The following is a 20,388-nucleotide window of genomic DNA, read 5'->3' as shown; positions in this document are numbered from 1 at the left end:
GTGAGAGAAGAGATTGTGATGCCTTTGGCAATGATCTTTGCATTCTCACTGGCCATAGGAGTAATACCAGATGACTGGAAGATGGAAAATTCCTCTGTTCAAGAAAGATAATAGGGATAAACCTGGGGTTTATAAACCAGTAAGTCTTAATCAGTATTGGGAAAACTATTGCAGAGGATTCTTAGAGGCAGGATTTATGAGCATTTGGAGAAGCGTTGTCTGATTCAATATTCAATATGGGGTTTGTGAGGGGCAGGTCATGCCTCACGAGCCTGATTGAATTCTTTATGTGACAAAGCACAATGATTAAGGCAGAGCAGTGGATGTGATGTATATAAATCTTAATAAGGCATTTGACAAGGTAGGTTCATTCAGAAAGTCAGGAGCATGGGATCCAGGGAAATTTGGCTGCATGGATTCAGGACTGGCTTTCCCACAGAAGGTAGAGGCTGGTAGCAGATGGAGCACATTCAACTTGGAGGTCGGTGTCCAGTTGTGTTCTGCGGGATCTGCTCTTTGTGATTTTTATAAAGGACTCGAATGAGTAAGTGGAAGGGTGGGTTAGTAAGTTTCCAGATGGCACGAAGGTTAGTGGTATTGTGGATTGTGTATCAACGGGACATTGATAGGATGCAGTGCTGGGTTGAGAAGTGGCAGATGGAGTTTGGAAGTTCAAGCTTGAGGGCAGAATACAGGGTTAATGGAAAGATTCTTAACAGTGTGGTGGAACAGAGAAAAGTTGAGGTTCACACCTCAGGTCTTCAAAATCACAGCGCAAGTTAATAGGTGCTTGAGAAGGATTATGGTGTGTTGGCTTTCATTAATTGGGGGATTGTGTTTCAAGAGTTGCAAGGTAATCTTACAACTTAATAAAACTCCGGTTGGACCACACTTGAAATATTGTGTTCAGTTCTGGTAGCCTCATTATAGGAAGGCTATGAAAGCTTTAGAGAGGGCACAGAGGAGATTTGCCAGGATGCTGCCTGGATTTGAGAGCACATCTGGTGTGGATAGGTTGAGCAAGCTGGAACGTGTCTCTTTGGAGAAAAGAAGGATGAGAGGTGACTCGAAAGAGGTGATAAAAGGCATAGGCAGAATGGGCAGCCAGAGACCTTTTCCTGGGGCAGAAACGGCTAGGTGGCATAACTTAAAGGTGTTTGGAGGAAAGTATATGGGGATGTCAGAGGGAGGTTTTTTACGCAGAAAGTAGTTGATGTATGGAACATGCTGGTGGTAGTAGCAGATCCATTCAGGGCATTTAAGAGACTCTTAGATAGGCACGTAGATGAAAGAAAAACAGGGCTATGTGGGAGGGAAGGCTTAGATTGATCTTGGTGTAGGTTCAATGGAAGGCACAATATTATGGGCCGAAAGGTCTACGGTTGTATGTAGACAGTGCGAGAGTTACTTGTTACTTTTACCTAGAGCAGACAAGTGTTCCCTTTACTATCATCCGTTACAAAGGATGATACAGTACTCCATCCACTCAACATGTACTGGTCTCACCAGGCCAAACCTGAGGATAGAATCCAGGATTGATAAAATAAAACTCACACAATGATGTAAACTTAAACAATTCTTAATGGCTTTTACTGATCAGAAATGAACACTAAATCAAAGGGCATCAGGTCATGATACAGCTTAAAACAAAAGAAATGAAGGTGAATATCATGACACACAGAAAGTCTTTGGACATACTTACTAGTCTGATTGTTTACACACACAAACGTTCACTCTGTGGGTGTTGGGCTTCGTGGTGAGTCCACAGTTCGACTGCTGTTCTGGTCACCACATTATTTCACTGGAGAGGTTACAGAGGAGATATACGAGGTTATTGCCTGGACTGGAAAAACATAGCCACAGATTAAATTGGACAAGCTGTTTTTTTTTTGGCCAGAGAAGGCTGAGGGATAGCTTTATTCGGATGTATAAAATCACAAATTGGCATATATAAGGCGTATATTTCTTTTGACCGTGGTGTCAAAAACTACGGAGCATACATTTAAAATAATTGGTAGAAAGACCAGAGGGATCATGAGATAGTTGTTTTTCATCCTGAGGGTAGTAGGGCTCCAGAAGTCCTCACCTTGGCTGCATTTCCTTATTACCTCCAACCCCATCTCCTCTTTCCGAGGACTTATTTTGCTCTCCTCCTCACTCTTGTTTCAGTCTCCTATCCTGCCTACCGCTTCCTCTCTTTTTCAAACCCCAGCCCCCCTCAAATTCTCTGCTGACAATAAGCCTGCTCCTGCTTCTATCTTGTATAGCTATTTGCTTGAAAAGTTAGTAATGCGCATCACGTTTGGCGAGCGTTTGTTGTATATTCAAAGCATTTAAAGTTTTCTGGTACCGGAAGCTAACATTAAGTCACAAGCTCTCTTTCCACGAGTAGGCAAAATAGGCTGAGGGGCTTACTCCATTATGGCTGAAGAGCTTGAAGCGCAAACTGGCACTTGCTGCATTGCACACACATGTAAATTACAAAAATATTCTTCTTATCTGAGCAATATGTCAGCATTAGTTAACACCTTCAAGAGAGATGGGGGATAAAAAGATTTTAATGGTTTTGTTGTATTAAAAAACAATGCCAGGAGAAAGGTAGATCAGTGAGCGTCTGCGGCTGCACCAGTGCATATGGCGCATGGTTGGTATTAAAGTCATCCTTTTCCTCTAAGAATTCTCTTTAATCTCCCATCATAGTTTTCTCTCTTTCATGTCATATAAATACAGTGCCTTGGAAAAATTCGGCTCCCAACCCTTTGTTCATGTGAATGAGTATTACAACCAGAGATTTTGACCAATTTAACTGTGAATTTTATTTTTGATTCACATGATCATTTTTTCACAGTAGAGCCCAGAGAACAGGGAATATTGTAAAGCGTGAAAAACTAAAAATTCAAAAACTGAAATGTCAGCAGTCCAAAAGTATTCTTCTCCCTCTGTTCAGTACTTAGTTGAACCACTTCTCGCAGCTATTACAGCCAGGGGTCTTTTTGGATAAGTCTCTATTTGCTTTGCACAACATGACGGAGCAAGATTTTCCCATTCCTCCTTGCAAAATTGCTCAAGCTGTGCCAGGTTAGTTGGGGAGTGGTGGTGGATAGCAAACGTGAGGTCTTTCCAGATATCAGGTTAACATCAGGACTGACTGGGCCACTCAAGGACATCAATTTTCTTCATATGAAGATATTCCATGGTTGCTTTGGCAGTGTGCTTTGGGTTGTTGCCCTGCTGAAAGACGAACTTCTTCCCCAGTTTAAACTTTCTGGCAGAGGCTAGAAGGTTTTTATCCAGGATCTCTCTGTACTTAGCAGTATTCATCTTACCATCAATCCTGACCAGATTTCCAGGCCCTGCTGCTAAAAAGTATCTATATAGTATGATGCCACCTCCACCATACTTTTCAGTAGGGATGGTGTTACTTGGCTGCCCTGCTAATACTGAGATTATTTTTAAATTAAATTTACACTACATGTACTGCTTAGTGTTGAGGCCAAAAAGCTGCACTTTAGTCTCATTTGACCACAAGACATTATTTCACATCTTTGCAGTATCTTTTAAGTGACACTTTGCAAAGTCTTTACAGGCAAGGGCAAGGAAATACTGATTTTTTTTTAGACAGGGCTTCTTCCTCGCCACTCTTCCATAAAAACCCTTTTTGTGCAAGGCCTTAGAGACTGTGGAGCCATGAACTTCATCTCCAGTTACAGCCACTGACTTCTGCAGCTCAGGCAGAGTGACTGTTGGTGACTGTAACCTCCCTTACTAGTGCCGTTCCTCTTTAGCGACTATGTTTAGAGGGGACAGCCTGACTTGGGCAGTGTTCTGTACTTTTTCCACTTTTTGGACTGCACTGAGCGCCAAGTGCCTTTGGAATTATCCAGATCTGAGCTTCCCTATTGTCATTTCCCTGACTTGTCTTGAAAGCTCTTTTATTTTCATTTTGGTTTGGTCTGTTGAAAACCTACCATACAGTTGGAGCTTATAGGGAGAGGGGGTATTTATTCTTATGAATTCATTGAAAATATTCAATTTTCTTCATCAACAAATAAGGCAGTATTGCACCTGAGGAAAGTTAGCATTATAATTACAAAGCTGATGAAAACTCTTTCATACACACAATTTTGGTTTTTAATTTTTTTGTAGATTGTTGACAGGTTTTGTAATTTATCTTTTGATTTGACATGATGCAGCATGTTTTGTAGATCAGCTCCAAAAACTCCTTCTTCAATGTATTTTAAATTTAGATAATGAGACAGTAAAATGTGAAAGTAGTGGTGGGGGCTGAATACTTTTTCAAGCCAGTGTACTTCTTCTGCACTTGCCAGTTCGCAGACCAAGCCTGAGGCGCTGAGCGTATGTGGACTAGGTTAGTCATTTTCCTTGTAGCAACTATGAATGGAAATCACAATCTTATCCACAGAGCCAGGATGGACAGTGTATCAGTGGCATTGAAAATCGTCTGTATTAATGTGGAGAGCATGTTGCTGCAGTTAGAATAATTGCTTGATGAAGGTGTTACTGCATGGATCTGCAGCAGGAAGTTGATTGAAATCTGGATCTGGTACATTGATCTAAACATCCATTATTTCTTTGCAGAAACCTACCTCTATGCCTGTCTAGTGGATTTCTTCATCAATTGCTCAGAATACAGCAGGTATGAATCTATATAACCCCCCAGATAGTCTTTTCTATTTTATTGCTTAAACCTGCCCTCAAAAAAACATACACTCTTTTATTTGTTTGTAATAATCTCTGAGGTTTTATGGCCATTGAAATATAACAGTTTGTCATGCCCCAGTCCTGAGAGATGATCAGGTTTGCCTCATGTTACCTGTTATCATCCTTGATCAAGGGTTGAGATGCCCTTGGAATTGTTGTGCACCCAAACCAAGTGACAGAACCAAAGGTAGTCCTGCTGAAGGGCCTCGGCCCGAAACACCGGCTGCACTTTTTTCTATAAATGCTGCCTGGCCTGCTGAGTTCCTCCAGCATTTTGTGTGTGTCGCTTGGATTTCCAGCATCTGCAAATTTTCTCTTGTTTGTGACCAAAGGTAGAGATACTAATTATGGGATCAAAAATGTTCTTTCACTAAATTGCATCCTGTCTCTCAACTTTCTCCGTGCAGTACCCAGATGCATGAAAACCAATTTTAATTCGTGGATTGTTAAACCTCAAACCTCTTTTTCAGTTCAATCTCTCATCTCAATTTGGACTCTGTGTTTCTCATTGCATGCCCAATGCCAGTGTCAGCTGCTTCACCAATAGCCTTCCCTTCGTCATAAGGTTAGAAGCTGGAACATTCGCTGGTTATTGTCCAAAGATCAATTCACTGTTTGCAGTAAGACCGAAACAAAATTCCAGCATGAGTTGATAGTGACAATTTGTGCCTCAGACATGCTAGGTGAGAGCCTGACCACCCTCAACACTCAGTAGTAATTCCATCACAGGTCTTCTAGGAGCAACCTCCTAATGATCACCATTGGCCGAAAACTCAACGAGACACAAATACAGTGAGAGCTGATCAGGCTGGATATCCTGCAGAGAGTGACTCACCTCCTGACACCTCAAGGCCTGGAACATGACATGAAGAGGGCACACCTTTGACAGTGAGGAGAAAATTATTGGCCAAAGTCCAGAACATATTCAAATCTTCTCCTCTTGCCCAATGGGTAAGACAGAGTGGTGGGCAATAATTGTTTACTAGCAACACCACATCCTGACACCTTGATGCACCATCAATAACTCACGCTGAGACTTAGGAAGCGAGGTATCGGCTTTTATTGACTGGAAGAATAAACAGCACTACATCCTGGGGAAAATGAGGGAGAGCAGCAGCCCACAGTCGCCTTTATACAGGGGTCTGTGGGAGGAGCCACAGGAGCAGTCAGCAGGGTCTGTGGGAGGAGCCACAGGAGCAGTCAGACAGGTATATCTAGTTCACCACACACCTGTATGAAATAAAACAGAACTTTTAGCCATTGAAGGTTGGCCTCAGTTCATGCCCTCACCACTCAATCTGTCTCCCTTTTCCTATGCCTATAAGGGTTTACACCAATAACAATCATGCTTATTATTCAATGAACCAGACTTTAAACCAATCCAGCACTAAGTCAGCCAGCATTTATGTCCACCTAGCAGAGCTCCCTTTCATTCTAATTCAGATCTTGTCACCATGAGACCAGTCCCTTGTGTTATGTTCAGTGTAAAGTTTGATTCACCCAGAATTCTTCATTTTGTCCAGTAGGTAATTTTCACAACTTCCTCTTGGACTGTTATGCATTCCTTCAGCTAAGTGTGGCTTCAGAATTCTTCTCTGAGTCCAGGAGTCCCTCCAAAACCTTCCTCCTTCTTTGTTCTGGGATTTCCTGCAGCCTAATTCTCAGCTTCTGCTCTTCAGCTGTAGTCTATATTCCCAATTCCCCACCATCCAACATCAGTGGTCTAACATTCGTCCATACAAATAATATTTAGGTTCTCTAACCCAGATCCTTTGCTCCATCTTATGCACCTATTAATACTCTTAATATTTATTTAATTTAAAAAATTAATATATATTTCTTATTGTGGTTTATAGTATTTTTATGTATTGCATTGAACAACAAATTTCATGACCTGTGTCAATGATATTAAACCCTATTCTGATTCTGACTCTTCAGAAACTTCCTTAATTACTTTTGATCACTTCTTAAATCCCCCTCTTCCTCTGCTCTGGGCTGTCCTTGCACTAACAGTCCACTGGAAAAACTTTCTGTAATACGGGACAAGTATATGCAAGTTTTTGTTGTTGAGATTGCTCTGGAATATCTTGCAGGCTTTTTAAAGGATGGTCACTGATAAAATGCCTTGATTTACAAGTATGACATTAATGATACATTTTCCTCTTGTTCTCTCGTAGCTGTCAAGCAGGCTTTAGAAGCGGTGACCTCTTCATGTCATACCGGAATATGTTCCAGGATGTGCGAGATACAATGGATTTCGTGCATGATTCCGTAGGATTTCTCCTTCATCATAGTCCTTTACACTTAATCTTGCTGTTGCAATACCAATTTTATTAATCCTGCACAAATGGTGCATATTTGGACCAGTGCCACTAACAAGATTGTAATACCATACCAAGGTGATGAACCCTAGTTGTAAATGCTGTTGGGATTTTGAAGTTGTCAACACACAATATCGCTGATGTCTCTCTTTTTCTGCCCCTTTCTATTGCCATTACTCTTTTTCTATTATATTAGCTATGATTTTCACCCTCTGTCTGTTCCTTGTCTCTGAAAATCCATCTGTTTACAGTATCTCTTGCTGTCTGCCTCTATCTGTCCACTCATTTCTTGCCCTGCTTTTTACTAACAAACAACAACAGACTGGATCCTTCTAATAATTAGCTATCAATACTGTTAAGAGTTACTGGCTACACACCTGTGCCTACTCACTGTAGCTGGCTGTGGCCATGTCTGACCTCGTGCTCACTGCTAAGTCCAGCACTATTCTGTAACTGCTCAGCCAAAGATCTGGATACACATCCAGCATGTCTCCATTTGTGAAATGGTTGCACGTCAGTGCATTATTTTACTAACTTTGTAAAAGATATTAACAGTGTTTAAAGAGATAACATATTTCTAACATACAATAGGGTCTTTTAAGAGACTGCTGGATAGGTACGTGGAGCTAGGAAAAATAGAGGGCTATGGTTAACCTTAGGTAATTCCTAAATTAAGTACACGTTCAGCACAGCATCATGGGCCGAAGGGCCTGTATTGTGCTGTAGGTTTTTTATGTTTCTATTTGATAATTTTTATCTTTGGAATTATTTTCTACTCTTATATAAATAGAGATATGGAATACAATGCCAATAAGAGTAGAGGCAAAGCCATTTATGATTTTGAAACAAGTATTGAATGGGCACTTGAGAAACTAAGGGAAAAAGCTGGTAATTGCTCTGAACAGTTTTGAACGGTGTGCACAGGCCTGGCCGCCTTTCTATAGGAAGGATATCATTAAGTGGGAGAGGGTGCAAAAACGATTAATGAGAGTGTTACTGGCACCCGAAGGCCTGGTTTATAAGGTTGGCGGGATAGAGTGGGACTTTCTGCCCCAGTGGCATAGGAGGCTGAAGAGTGACTGTTTAGCGATTTATAAAATCATGAGGAGATGGATAAGGATAGCCAGAGAGTAATACAAAGTAGCAGACATTAAGAGAGGGCATAAACTTACAATGAGAGACGAAAGATTTAAAGGGGACCTGAGCATTCACTTTATCTCACCAAGGGTGGTGGGTGTGTGGAATGAGCTGAGTGAGGAAGTGGTAGAAGTGAGCACAACTATGAAGAATGTGGACAGCTACGTGGATAGGAAAGCTTTCAAGGATATGGGTCAAATGTAGGCAAGTAGGACGGGTGTTCAGTAGCTTGGTCAGCACAGATGAGTTGGGCTGAAGGGCGTGTTCCTGTAGTGTACATATCCGTCAATCAATGACTCTGCAAGGAGTTGGCATGATCACAAAGCCACTATTTGAAGCCCTTGAGGAGAGGAAATCGGCTGTCCTTACCTAAATGTCACTCCAGTCCTACACTAATGTGACTGAATCTGAAATGTCTCCTAAAATTGTTAACACACGAACAACAAGTTTTGCTTTCGTTTAAACAACTTTACTTTCAAAGTCTCCATTCAGTACATGAGGGCCGCCACCTTTTAACCCCACAGTACACCGTTCCCGCCCCTCCCAATCGCGCCTGCCCCTAACAGAACAGGGAAAGTGCACATGCCTACCAAATACTCACTTAGCACAAGTGAACAGAACTCAACAACCCCCATCCTTCTTTATGTACATCAAAAAATAAAAACATTTAAGACAATTCAAGTGTCCATTATGATATGAGAATCAGTTCTAACCCTTGATGTTGATACAGTTCTTAAGGTACCAAATGCCTTCAAAGGAGGGCCAAGAGCACAAGAGCTGGAGCTCCCTTCTTTTTGAGAGAGTCAGCTAGTTGTTCCTTTGTAGTTGACCATAGCACATGATGAATTCTCTGTGCTTTGACAAGTTCTTCAATGCTGCTTATCTCTAACACAGTCTCTTCTCTGTAAATGACTTGGTGGATTTGATGGCATCAACCCAAGAGTACAGTAGTCTGTGACACAAGTTATTTGTAGACTGTCCTTCTTTGGGTCAGCATGGACGAGCTCAGAATAGAGTGTGGCCAGATAAACAGCATTGTCCGTACCTTCAGACATTGCAAGGGATTTTTTGTGCCAGCTACTTCGTACAACTCTTTGGATCCTTTTTGATTGCCAGCAGAGAGATGAGAATCTTCTCTCTTCTCGCATCAGTACAATAAAACGACCCCTTGAACCCCACCCCACCCCCATCAGGAAGATTTCCAAGTGAGGCATCACTGAAGACAACAAGCCTCAGTGATCTACCTTTTCCAAGCCGTTGAAACTTAAGACTACTTTTTCAGATTGAATCTTGCACACTATCTTGTTTGTCTCGTGTAAAATTTGAACTGTGGCATTTCCTTATGCTGGATGCCAAGCTGCAGGCATCCAACATGATGTCAGGTCTGCCCTGTCTTGCCACCCATAGGATCTGACCTGTCTTTGACCTGAGTCGCTCAGCTTCAGCTTCTCTGAGGGGTGCATCCCGCTGTAGGGCACGTGCAGATTCAATGTGAATTGTCTGAAGACTCCTGACGTAGCTTTCTTGGTGCAGTTGTATGGTTCCATCAATAGCAAGGGAATCTATCCCTACGTAGCAGAATCTGTCACGTTCCTCTCTCCCGGCTGGAAAGGCTTTTGCTAGACCATACACACACTTTTTGAATTTCCACAGCATCCCTTCACCTCTGGCTTCAGGCAGAGATTGAATGTAAATGTCACGTGACAGCTCCATTCCCTGCAAGAATGCAGATTTTATGTCCATGAAATGGGGTTGTCAATGCATTTGACATATCACTGGGAGAGGTTGTTGAAGAGACTCTGATGCACGTGTTGGTGAGTTGTTTTGGAGTTCTTTTGTGTTCATTTCCTCAAAACCTCTAGCCACCAGGCGTGCTTTTGGTGTAATACCTGTCGGGGTTTCTTTCAGGGTGACACACACATCTTGCACACTGTCTTTTGGCCAATGTCTCTAGCTTCCTCAAACTCACCATTATTTCTCCAACTACTGTTTTCATCCTGTTCTGCAGATTCAAACCATACCTCTTTAGTTACTAGGATATCTTCACCTTGACATTTCTCAGATGGTCCAGCCCGATCCATACTTGTTTCGAAATGAAGTCTGTCTACACATGACATGTCGGCTGACCCTGCGGTGCCAGTGACCGTGACTGGTTCTAGGTAATTCAAGTTGCACCAACTTTTGTTTCTCCCTGTGGCTTTGTCTGCTTGTCCTAAGACCTCAGCTTTGTATGAGATACAAAGTGTCTTGGTCTACAAATCTCACAGTTTGCCCCTTTTTAAAACTAAAACTTCCGTGTTGTCTTTGCACTTGTGCTGATTTCCATTCAGGCAAGTCCGTTAAATCCTTAACTGCACTCTCTTCAGCACAGTCTGCACCACTCTTGAGTCCTCAGCTGAACTCTCCTCATCTATCTGTGTTATATGACAGTGTATCAGGTAAGCTCTTTTATTTTTTTGTGCTCTGGTGTCCTGATGGTCTTCATTTTGTGCTTTGCATAGTCTGGAATGATGCTCTCTCATATATGTACCTCCATGTCTCTCAAATACCATAGCTCCACCCTGACCAATGACAACTCCAGGATCTTTCCATTCTGTACGGTCTGCTTTTTTGTCCCGCCCCATACTTTCCATCTGTAGGATGGAGCTGTGCCCTTGGTGCTCGTCGAATTCTCTCTGAACACTCAGCTTCAGTGAGAGCCATCCTTGATGCACGCAGTGCCGCCACGTTTCCCAACCCGTTCACTCCTTGTGGTGCCCTCTAGAGCAGGAAGCCTGTCAAAGGGAGGGTTTGGATAAGGGTTATTACCATGTACATTGTGCATGGTATCCTTCACCATAAGAGCCCAGGCCAGGGCTGTGTTCCAATCACAGCCATTGCTTTTCTTCGCCTTCAGAATTATTTCAGTAAGCGTTTGATTAGGTTACTCCCGAAGTCCATTAATTCAAGGACTGTATGCAGCTGTTGTCTCGTTTCAACGTTAAAGTTCTCTGCCATTTCTCTGAATTCGTCATTATTAAATTTGCCACTATTAACTCTGAATACTTTCCAAGGTGGGCTGTGCACACTTATCCAGGAATGGATGAAGGCTTTTAACCATCTCTGAGGGTTTCTTTGTATTAACAATGCTATTGACACTGAAACGTGTGAACTCAATGATGTGGAGGTACCACCCTCCTTGCTCCAGTTCATGCTGGTCTACGGTTACTGTTTCAGTCTATTCAGACACTAGTGGCAGACCAACTGCAGGCTTGGGTTTGGGCTTTCCAAACTTTTGGCAGTTTCACAACTGTCAACTATCTTCTTTCGATGGAAAATTAGTCATCATCTTTGTTTGCTGAACTCCTGAGCAGTTTCTGAAATCCATTAATCGAAGTGTGTCCACACTGCTAGTGAAGGTTGACAATTTCTCATCTGGGGTCATGTTCTCTGTGACATTTAGTGCCTTATTCTCACAGCATTGATTTTATCTGGAATGTTCACACAATAGTGTTCTGAGCTGGTGAGCTCAAGAGACACTGTTTATAGAAACATCGTTGCTTGCTCATTCTCCATCTAGTACTGTCCCGGCTTTCTTTAGGGCAATTTTACTCGAGAGTAATAGAATGCTCGTTGATGCCACCTCTGTTTTTTTTCCCCCTCTTTTTTTCATGGAATGATGGAGGGATTATGAGTGATGGGTGGGGGAGGGGAGGGGGAAAGGGATGGGGAGAGGGAAGATTGAGGGGGAGAGAAGTACAGGGGAAGAGGGGGGAGGGGGAGTGAGAGAGGGGACGAGATGAGAGTGGGGGGAGAGAGGAAGGGTGAGAGAGGGAGGAGGAACAGGAAGACACCACCTCTGTTTTGATGTAACATTTTGTCTGCCTTACTTTTGTGGGAATTTTCACTCTTTTGGTAGAAATGTAGAATTTTTCCATTTCCAACTTCGAATGCTTTGTAACTGGGTGTATCTGTGTTCACCACTTTATGCAATTCATTCTGGTTTAGTTCACTCACGTAGCTTTCAAGCCATTTTTCTCCCCACACTGTGTGTGTGCATGCTGATCCTAGAGATGCTATCAACAAAATCTCTGCCTCAGATGTCTCTGCATTAGTAAGTGATTATTTGCAAACAACGTGATATGGCACTCTTCTACATCTTCAGATTTGTTATTTTCTTCAATTAGCCTAACTTGTTCAGTTCTGGGTGGACAGTTTCTTCCCAGTTGTAAATACTTTGACATTCTGCACATTTTGATCTCCTGCCATACTTGTTTATTGGATTTGTGCCAGGTAATGGTACCCTGGTCTGGTCCCTCTGGGATCTATGGCTGCTATACTCTTGTTTCTGCTCAGTGAAGTGTGCCGTTCCTGACTTAAACTAATTCCGACTGTTGTCTTAGAGGCCTTTGCTCCAAAAATCCTCTTCAGTGGTGATTTCATAGATGCAAATATAAGTTCTGCAGATGCAGTTAACGCTAGCTGTCTGTCCTTTATATCTGGACGTGCAGTATCCAGCAACTTAAAGGCTAATACTGTGTCAGGAAGCTCCATTTTGTATTTGTGCAAACGACTGTACTTTGTTCAAAATCAATAATATAATCATATTTTTAGAATTGCCTCTGTAAATTTTGTTGAAGTCTGAATATGCCTCATAAATCCAATCCTTTCTTCCTTCAAAAAAATAGAGTCCAGTGTATTTATTAGCGTATTCATACCGTCATCTTTGTTCAAGTCTTCCACCAAAATTCCCATCGTGGACTCTCTTGCTCTACCCAAAAGCGACAGCACAACCTCAGAGGCTTGTTTGTTCTTTTTGAGCTCTGTAACATGAGTCCATATTCCAGTTTCATTTTCTCAGCTTTCATAAGGCTTGTTCCCGTCAAGTTCTGATGGGATCCTATAACAGGAAACCATCCTCTGGTACCACTGTTAACGCCCAAACAACAGAGACAAGTTTTTCTTTCGTTTAAACAAACTTCACTTTCAACATCTCCGTCCAACACGAGGGCTGCCACCTTTTAACCTCACAGTACACAGCTCCCCCCTCCCACTGTGCACAGCCCATAACAGGGAAAGTGAGCATGCCATCTAAATTCTTCCATAGCCCAAATGAACAGACCTCAACAGAAGCAGCCCAGCAAGCTCCATCACAACTGATGCTTTAAAGGTTCCTTCACCAGAAAGAAGCCAGTGGCTCATGAAGATGGCTCACCATTATCTTCTCAGTAGGGAATAGGGATGGTTGATAAATGCTGATGAATCCCACGTCCCTGTTTATTTCCTGTACTCTCTATCATTGGAATTCATAAGCTAATAAATATATTTTCTCATAGCATGCAGTTGTGGACGCGTACAATAATGAGCTTGCTCACATTCTTTCCATAACATTAAGGAATGCCTGAATGTTCATGGTAAATTAACGGCAGAATCCAGCTGCGGTATTGAAAAACACAGTTTAAAAACAACCTAAAGACAAACAATCGACATGATAGACCTAAGAGAATCCTTTAAAATGTATCTGAGGATCAGCCACCATTTCCTGTGAAGAAAGCAAAGCTGTTCTTCAACCTGCAGCTTCTGTGAGCATAGTAACTACTGCAGTATCACTGGCAGATGCTGAAGATTTTGTCTAATTCCCATTCCAGGCTGCTGTTTTTGTATAGGAACATGCACAAAGTGCTGGAGGAACTCAGCAGGTCAGATGCCATCTGTGGAGAGGAATAAATTGAGCTGAGGAAAGTCAACTGTTTATTCCTCTCTTGTAACCAGAGAGCTATGGATGGTGCTGAAGCCAAGTGCAGAGTAAGGCCTAGAATTAACTCAGACTCAGGCTTGGAATAAATAAAAACAAACTCTAAAGGCAAAATCACGAACAGTAGTACTAGAAATAGAACTCCTGCGATTGAGCACATGACCTTTAAGTCCAGACTTTCCATGAAATAACGTGGTGTGCAATAATTGGCAGTCTTAAAGGAACAGCAGCAGCTAACCATACTCTGGGGAATGGGGGTTCCGAACCTTGGATGCCTGCTGTTTTTCAGCTGGGACCATGTCACAACCAACCCCCTCCCCCACAGCTGGCTACTGACGGCCCCTGATAGGATGGCACTTAGGACATAGAAACCTACAGCACATTACAGGCCTTCGGTCCACAATGTTGTGCCAACCATGTAACCTACTCTAGAAACTGCCTAGAATTTCCCTCCCACATGGCCCTCTACCTTTCTAAGCTCCATGTACCTATCTGAGGCTCTTAAAAGATCCTATTGTATTCGCTTCCACCACCGTCGCTGGCAGTGCATTCCACACACCCACCACTCTCTGTGTGAAAAACTTGCCCCTGACATCCCCTCTGTATCTACTTCCAAGCACCTTAAAATTATGCCCCCTCGTGTTAGCCATTTCAGCCCTGGGTGCTGGTGAAAGTCCTCTCTCAAGGTAGGGTCCAGGAGGTCCCGTGAAGGAAAATAGCTTCTTTCTTCTGGGCCATATCCCTTCCAATCCTTGAGGTTACCACCTTTTGCCCTGAACCATGCAAGTGTCTGAAAGTCACTGGACTGGATAGGCAGGTTGTCCGTCAACAATCCTGGGAGGCAGAGGAGCTGGCACTCAAGGCCTTGAGGAGAGATATGTGCAGTGTGGGTTGAATCCACAAGGTGTTTGGGAGTTGGTGACGACAAGTAACTGGGTTGACATGTCACAGGACTTTGAATGGACCAATGTAACGAGGGTCCAATATTCTGGATACAACCCGCATGGGGAGATCTCTAGCTGAGAGCCAGACCCGCTGACCAGTAAGAAGTGCTGCTCCCTGTCTTCTCCAGCAGTTGACCTGGTCTTCTTGTTGCTACAAATTGGCAAACAGCATCTTTATTGTCTTAACCCATTTCTGGCAGCATCTCTGGACCAGTTGGTCCACTAATGGAAACCCAACTCCTTTTCTTGTTCTGGGAACAGCAGAGGATGGTACCCACGTTGGCATTCGAAAGGGCACATCCCAATAGACTATTATTGAAATGTGTTGTGCACAAGCTCCACAACAGGTACCACCAGGTTGTCATTCCAGGTGGTAGGGTTCTCTGATGCTAAACGTCCATTTTCCCACTGGTCTGCAGATGGAACCCAGACGACAGACTGGCAGAGGCCCCAACGAGCTTGTAAAACACTTTGCAAAACCTATAGCAAAACTGGAGTCTGCGATCGGATAAAATGTCTCAGGGAAACCGTGAATCCTGAAGACGTGCTGTAACATGAGCTTGGCACTCTCTGAAGCCAATGACTGTTTGGGAAGGGGTACAAAACAGCAGGCCTTGGAGAATCAGTCTACGACCACCATGTTAACTGTATTATCCTAAGATGCCGGAAGACCAGTGACAAAGTGCATGGAAGTGTGGGATCACGGGCAAGTAGGAATGGGGAGAGGCTGAAGCAGACCTTGAGGCTGTGCTTGGGGTTCTTTATTTCACACCCCAAGACATACTCCTGGACATCTTTAGTCATGCCTAGCCACCAGACAAACTCTAGAGTGCGAGCCACCCCTTGATGCCCAACCAGGTTCAAAACATGCCCCCAGTTGAGCACCTCCGAGTGAACAGAATCGGGGGGTCTTGAAGGACCATTACCCCATGTCTACCCCATGTTGCTCTTGGGCTCAGCACACTATCAAGTCTACGTTTCAGCGGATGGGTACCACCACTCTAGAGCTGGGAATGGTAGTTGAAGGGTTCTCAATCCCACTAGATGTTCCGAACTGTTGAGAGGGAGTGTCTGTTTTATCGATTTTATGATCTTGGGCCGTAAGTAATAAGGAAGTTGAACCTATTGAAGAATAGGGAGCAATGTGCCTGCTTGGAATTCGGCCTCTTTGCTTTTTGGATGTAGGCTAGGTTTTTTGTGGTTGGTCCATGACTTCTCTATAGATGCTGCCTGAACTGCTGAGTTCCTCCAGCAGTTCCTCAAGATTGACAGCATCTGCAGAGTCTCTGGGGTTTACCTTTTTGTTTTATTTTGTGTGAAGGACTCACTGTATTGAGTAAATATCCCTATAACGAGGCCTTGGAGTACAGGTACATAGTTCCCTGAAAGTGGAGACACAATCAGACAGGGTGGTGAAGAAGGTGCATGGCATACGTGCCTTGATTGATCAGGGCACTGATTATAAGGAAGACGTATTGATCGGGGCCATGATTATAAGGAAGACGTATTGATCGGGGCACTGATTATAAGGAAGACGTATTGATCGGGGCACTGATTATAAGGAAGACGTATTGATCAGGGCACTGATTTTAAGGAAGACGTATTGATCAGGGCCATGATTATAAGGAAGACGTATTGATCGGGGCACTGATTATAAGGAAGACGTATTGATCGGGGCACTGATTATAAGGAAGACGTATTGATCAGGGCCATGATTATAAGGAAGACGTGTTGATCGGGGCACTGATTATAAGGAAGACATATTGATCGGGGCCATGATTATAAGGAAGACATATTGATCGGGGCACTGATTATAAGGAAGACGTATTGATCGGGGCCATGATTATAAGGAAGACGTATTGATCGGGGCACTGATTATAAGGAAGACGTATTGATCGGGGCACTGATTATAAGGAAGACGTGTTGATTGGGGCACTGATTATAAGGAAGACGTATTGATCGGGGCTATGATTATAAGGAAGACGTATTGATTGGGGCACTGATTATAAGGAAGACGTATTGATCGGGGCCATGATTATAAGGAAGACGTATTGATCGGGGCCATGATTATAAGGAAGACGTATTGATCGGGGCACTGATTATAAGGAAGACGTATTGATCGGGGCACTGATTATAAGGAAGACGTATTGATCAGGGCACTGATTATAAGGAAGACGTATTGATCGGGGCCATGATTATAAGGAAGATGTATTACAACTATACGTGCCATCAGGTTTCAGAATAGACATTGAACCCATGAACACTACCTCACTACTTGTTTTTCTCTTTTTGCACTGCTTATTTAATGTAACTGTATATATATATATACACATACTGTAATTTACAGTTTTTATCATTTTGTATTGCAATGTATTGCTGCCATATAACAACAAATTTCATAACATAACAGTGATATTAAACCTGATTTAGTTCTGATTATGTCGGACAGAATGCAGAAAGGTTCACAAGGATGTTGCTAGAACCTAAAGCTTGAGTCATAAGGAGAGACTAGAAATTATTTCCCAGGAGTTAGGAGACTGAAGGAATTATTTTAAGGTGAGAATGGGCTTGAGCGGTAACTTTTTTTACACAGACTTAAGTGAGGAAGTGGAATGAGCTGCCAGAGGTAGTGACAAAAGCAGATGCAATTACTATGTTTAAAGAACGTTTAGGCTGGGCTAGCTCAGGTAGACAACTTGGTTGGTATGGTTGAAGAACTTATTTCTATGCTTTATAATTTTATGAATCTATGAAGCTTGGTCAAGAAATCTTAGTGTTTAATGCAGCATGCTATCAACTACTCAAAACAGACTCATGGCTTGAATACTCTTATTAATATTAACAATTAAAAGAATAATTTGTTTTCATAATATTCAACAAGAAAAGGTGAGAAGGACCCAAAGCAAGAACAAAAGAACATGCAATAGTCAATCCACACAGAATGGCAGTGGAGTACACCCGCTACCTCTAATAAGAAAAAAATAAGGTGGAAGTGATGTTAAGTAGATGAAGCACCTTACATGAAAATGATGGAAAGTGAGTAAATCTGATTGTATATCAGACATTGCTCAACCTGTGTTATATGTTGGATGACCACGCTGAGAACGATCAAAGTGAAAATGCTTTTCTTGGAGTTGGTTGATTCACTGGGACTCCTTTAGGCTAGAAAGGTTGGCTAATGTGCTGCAAAGTGCCACTTGTTAGAATATAATTTTAGTAATTTTATAATCTGCCACTACACAGTTCAGAAATTAATTGGTCGCTATCAATTCTTTCAGTGTATTACAAGTCAAGACTTCTAAACCTGCTCATTTGAATCTTACTCCGTTTAGTTAATAGTCCACCTTTAAACTTCAATGAAAAATAAATTTAAATTGCGCTGTTCCACAATAAACTCCATTTGCCAAGCTTTCACCCACTTATTCAACCTGGGAGGGGGAGTTGAAATGTCATGCAACTGGGAGATCGAAATGGCCGTTGCGGATAAAATGAAGATGCTCTGTAAAACGGTTGCCTAATGTGCACTTGGTTTGCTAGTGCAGAGGAGGCCATGCCAGGATCGAGGTGAACTTAGATCTTTGCCTCACGTGTTTAAGTCACTGGATGGTGGTGAGAGGAGGTGCAAGAGCGAGTGTTGCTCCTCCTGTGGTTGCGGGGAATGGTGCCAGGGTCAGGGAGGGGTGGTGAGGAGGGATAAATAGCCCAGCGAGAGAGTGGTCCTTACAGTAGGTGGGGAGGGATGGGGGTGGAGAAGTACGGCAAATGGTGGGATACCTCTGCAATGGGTGGAAATAATGATGTGCTTGTTGGGGAGGCAAAGGTGGATGTGTATCTCTGTTTGAAGGGAGGTAGGTGGAGAGCAAAATGAGAAACAGGAAATGCAAGAGACAGTTCCATCAACCATAGTAGAAGGGAAGACATGTTTGCTGAAAAAGAAGGACATTTCAGATGTCCTAGAATGGAAGGTTGCATCCTGAGAGCAGATGCAGCAGAGATGGAGAAAGTGGGAGAAAGTAAATGGCATGCTTAGAAGCGACAGGGTAAAAAGGGGTGTAGTTTAGGCAGTGGAGGGAGTTGGTAGATTATAATAAATACCAGTGCAGAGTTTTTTCTCCGGAGATGGGGACAGACAGATCCAGGAAAGGGAGATAAGTGTTGGAAGTGGTCCGAATGAATTTGAGGTGGCGTGAGCGAACAGCTATCTCCTGGGGAATTCGACAAGGTAGAGAGCGGAGTGTGCGGCCATCGTTTCCTAATGGCAGAACACGAACCCACGGCTAGCTCCGTTACTGCTCAACAATTAAAGCAAGATTGACAACGAGCAGACGGCGAGCAGGTATTCGGCACCGTCTGCCTGTGTTTGACTGGTCTCCCCCTCACCGCTGCCAGACGAAGGTACAGGAGTCTGGGGCCCCACGCTGCAAGGTCCGATTGCAGCTCGTGGCTGTGGGTTTCCTTTTTGGGGTGTCCGCAGTTTGATGTTTAACGCCCTCAGTGCTGAATGAGTTCTGTGGCTGTAGGCTTGTTGTTTTCGGAGGTCTCCACAGCTCACGTTCCATGTGTTTCTGGTTACTCTTTTTTTGCTATTTGTCCGAGGCACTTTGGCGCAGGACTGTCCCTGTGGCTGAGGCCTGCAGTCATCGATACAGGGCTAAACTGAACTGATTTGATGGCTGTCACCCCTGCCTCCGCGGTTTGATGTTGGATATTCTTTGTGTTACTTGCTCGCTTTTTTTGTTTGTGCGATTTGTTCTTTTATTCATGTGTTGGATGTTTGATGTTTTCTTTCAATGTGTTCCATGGAGTTTCTTTGTTTCGTAGTCGACGGCGGGAAGACGAATCTCAGGGTTGTACACTGTTTGCATTCTTTGATAATAAATGTACTTCGAAACTTTGAGAATGGCGAAGTTAGTAGTGAAGGTGATAAAATTGACAAGTTCTGCACAGGTACAGGAAGCAGCACCAATATGGTCATTGTTCTAATAGAGAAAGAGTTGAGGAGTAGTTTGGAACAGGGACTGTTCCACGTAGTCAGCAAACACTGGTAAGGCTGGAGCCCATGCAAGTGTCAATGGCTATACCTTTGACTTACAGGAAGTAAGAGCATCGAGAGAGAGGTTGTTCAGGGTAAGAACAAATTCATCCAGGCAGATGAGAGTGTTGACGGAGGGGAACTGGTTGAATGTTTGTTCCAGAAAGAAGTGGAGGGCTTTAAGATCTTCTTGGTGGGGATGGAGATGGAATGAGGATGCAGGATCGAAGGAGAGACCATGTTTTTGGGAAGGAAGAGAAGAGTGGTTCCAGGAGCATGTTCATGCAGGTGATAGAATCGGCTGATGATAGTACTCTCAGCACCAGGGCAGAGGGAACAACAATGAGGACATCTCGTGGTGAAACTTGGAATAGATAATAAAGGATAAATGAGAAGCAATGGATGCCCGCTCAAAGGGAAAGGATTTATCAGAGAAGTAGTGAGTGATTTAGGACAGCTTAGCCAGGTAAAAAGGCTTCATTAAGAAGAAAACATATC

General features: G+C 43.1%; 1 protein-coding gene across 3 annotated transcripts in view; it reads left to right on the top strand.

The window, feature by feature from the left end:
- Window positions 1-20,388, top strand: part of LOC140733538 (cytosolic purine 5'-nucleotidase-like) — a 112,915-nt gene that overhangs the window by 39,400 nt on the left and 53,127 nt on the right. For all 3 annotated transcript variants that reach the window (XM_073057017.1, XM_073057008.1, XM_073057002.1), the window contains exons 6-7: window positions 4,600-4,657; window positions 6,900-6,993. In XM_073057017.1, the coding sequence (XP_072913118.1) occupies window positions 4,600-4,657; window positions 6,900-6,993 (152 nt within the window). The remainder of the gene's footprint in view (window positions 1-4,599; window positions 4,658-6,899; window positions 6,994-20,388) is intronic.

Source organism: Hemitrygon akajei, chromosome 1 (genome assembly GCF_048418815.1).
Source record: "Hemitrygon akajei chromosome 1, sHemAka1.3, whole genome shotgun sequence".
Classification (NCBI taxonomy): domain Eukaryota; kingdom Metazoa; phylum Chordata; class Chondrichthyes; order Myliobatiformes; family Dasyatidae; genus Hemitrygon; species Hemitrygon akajei.
Note: the sequence above shows the minus strand (reverse complement) of the source record. Positions and strands in the feature narration are given on the sequence as shown.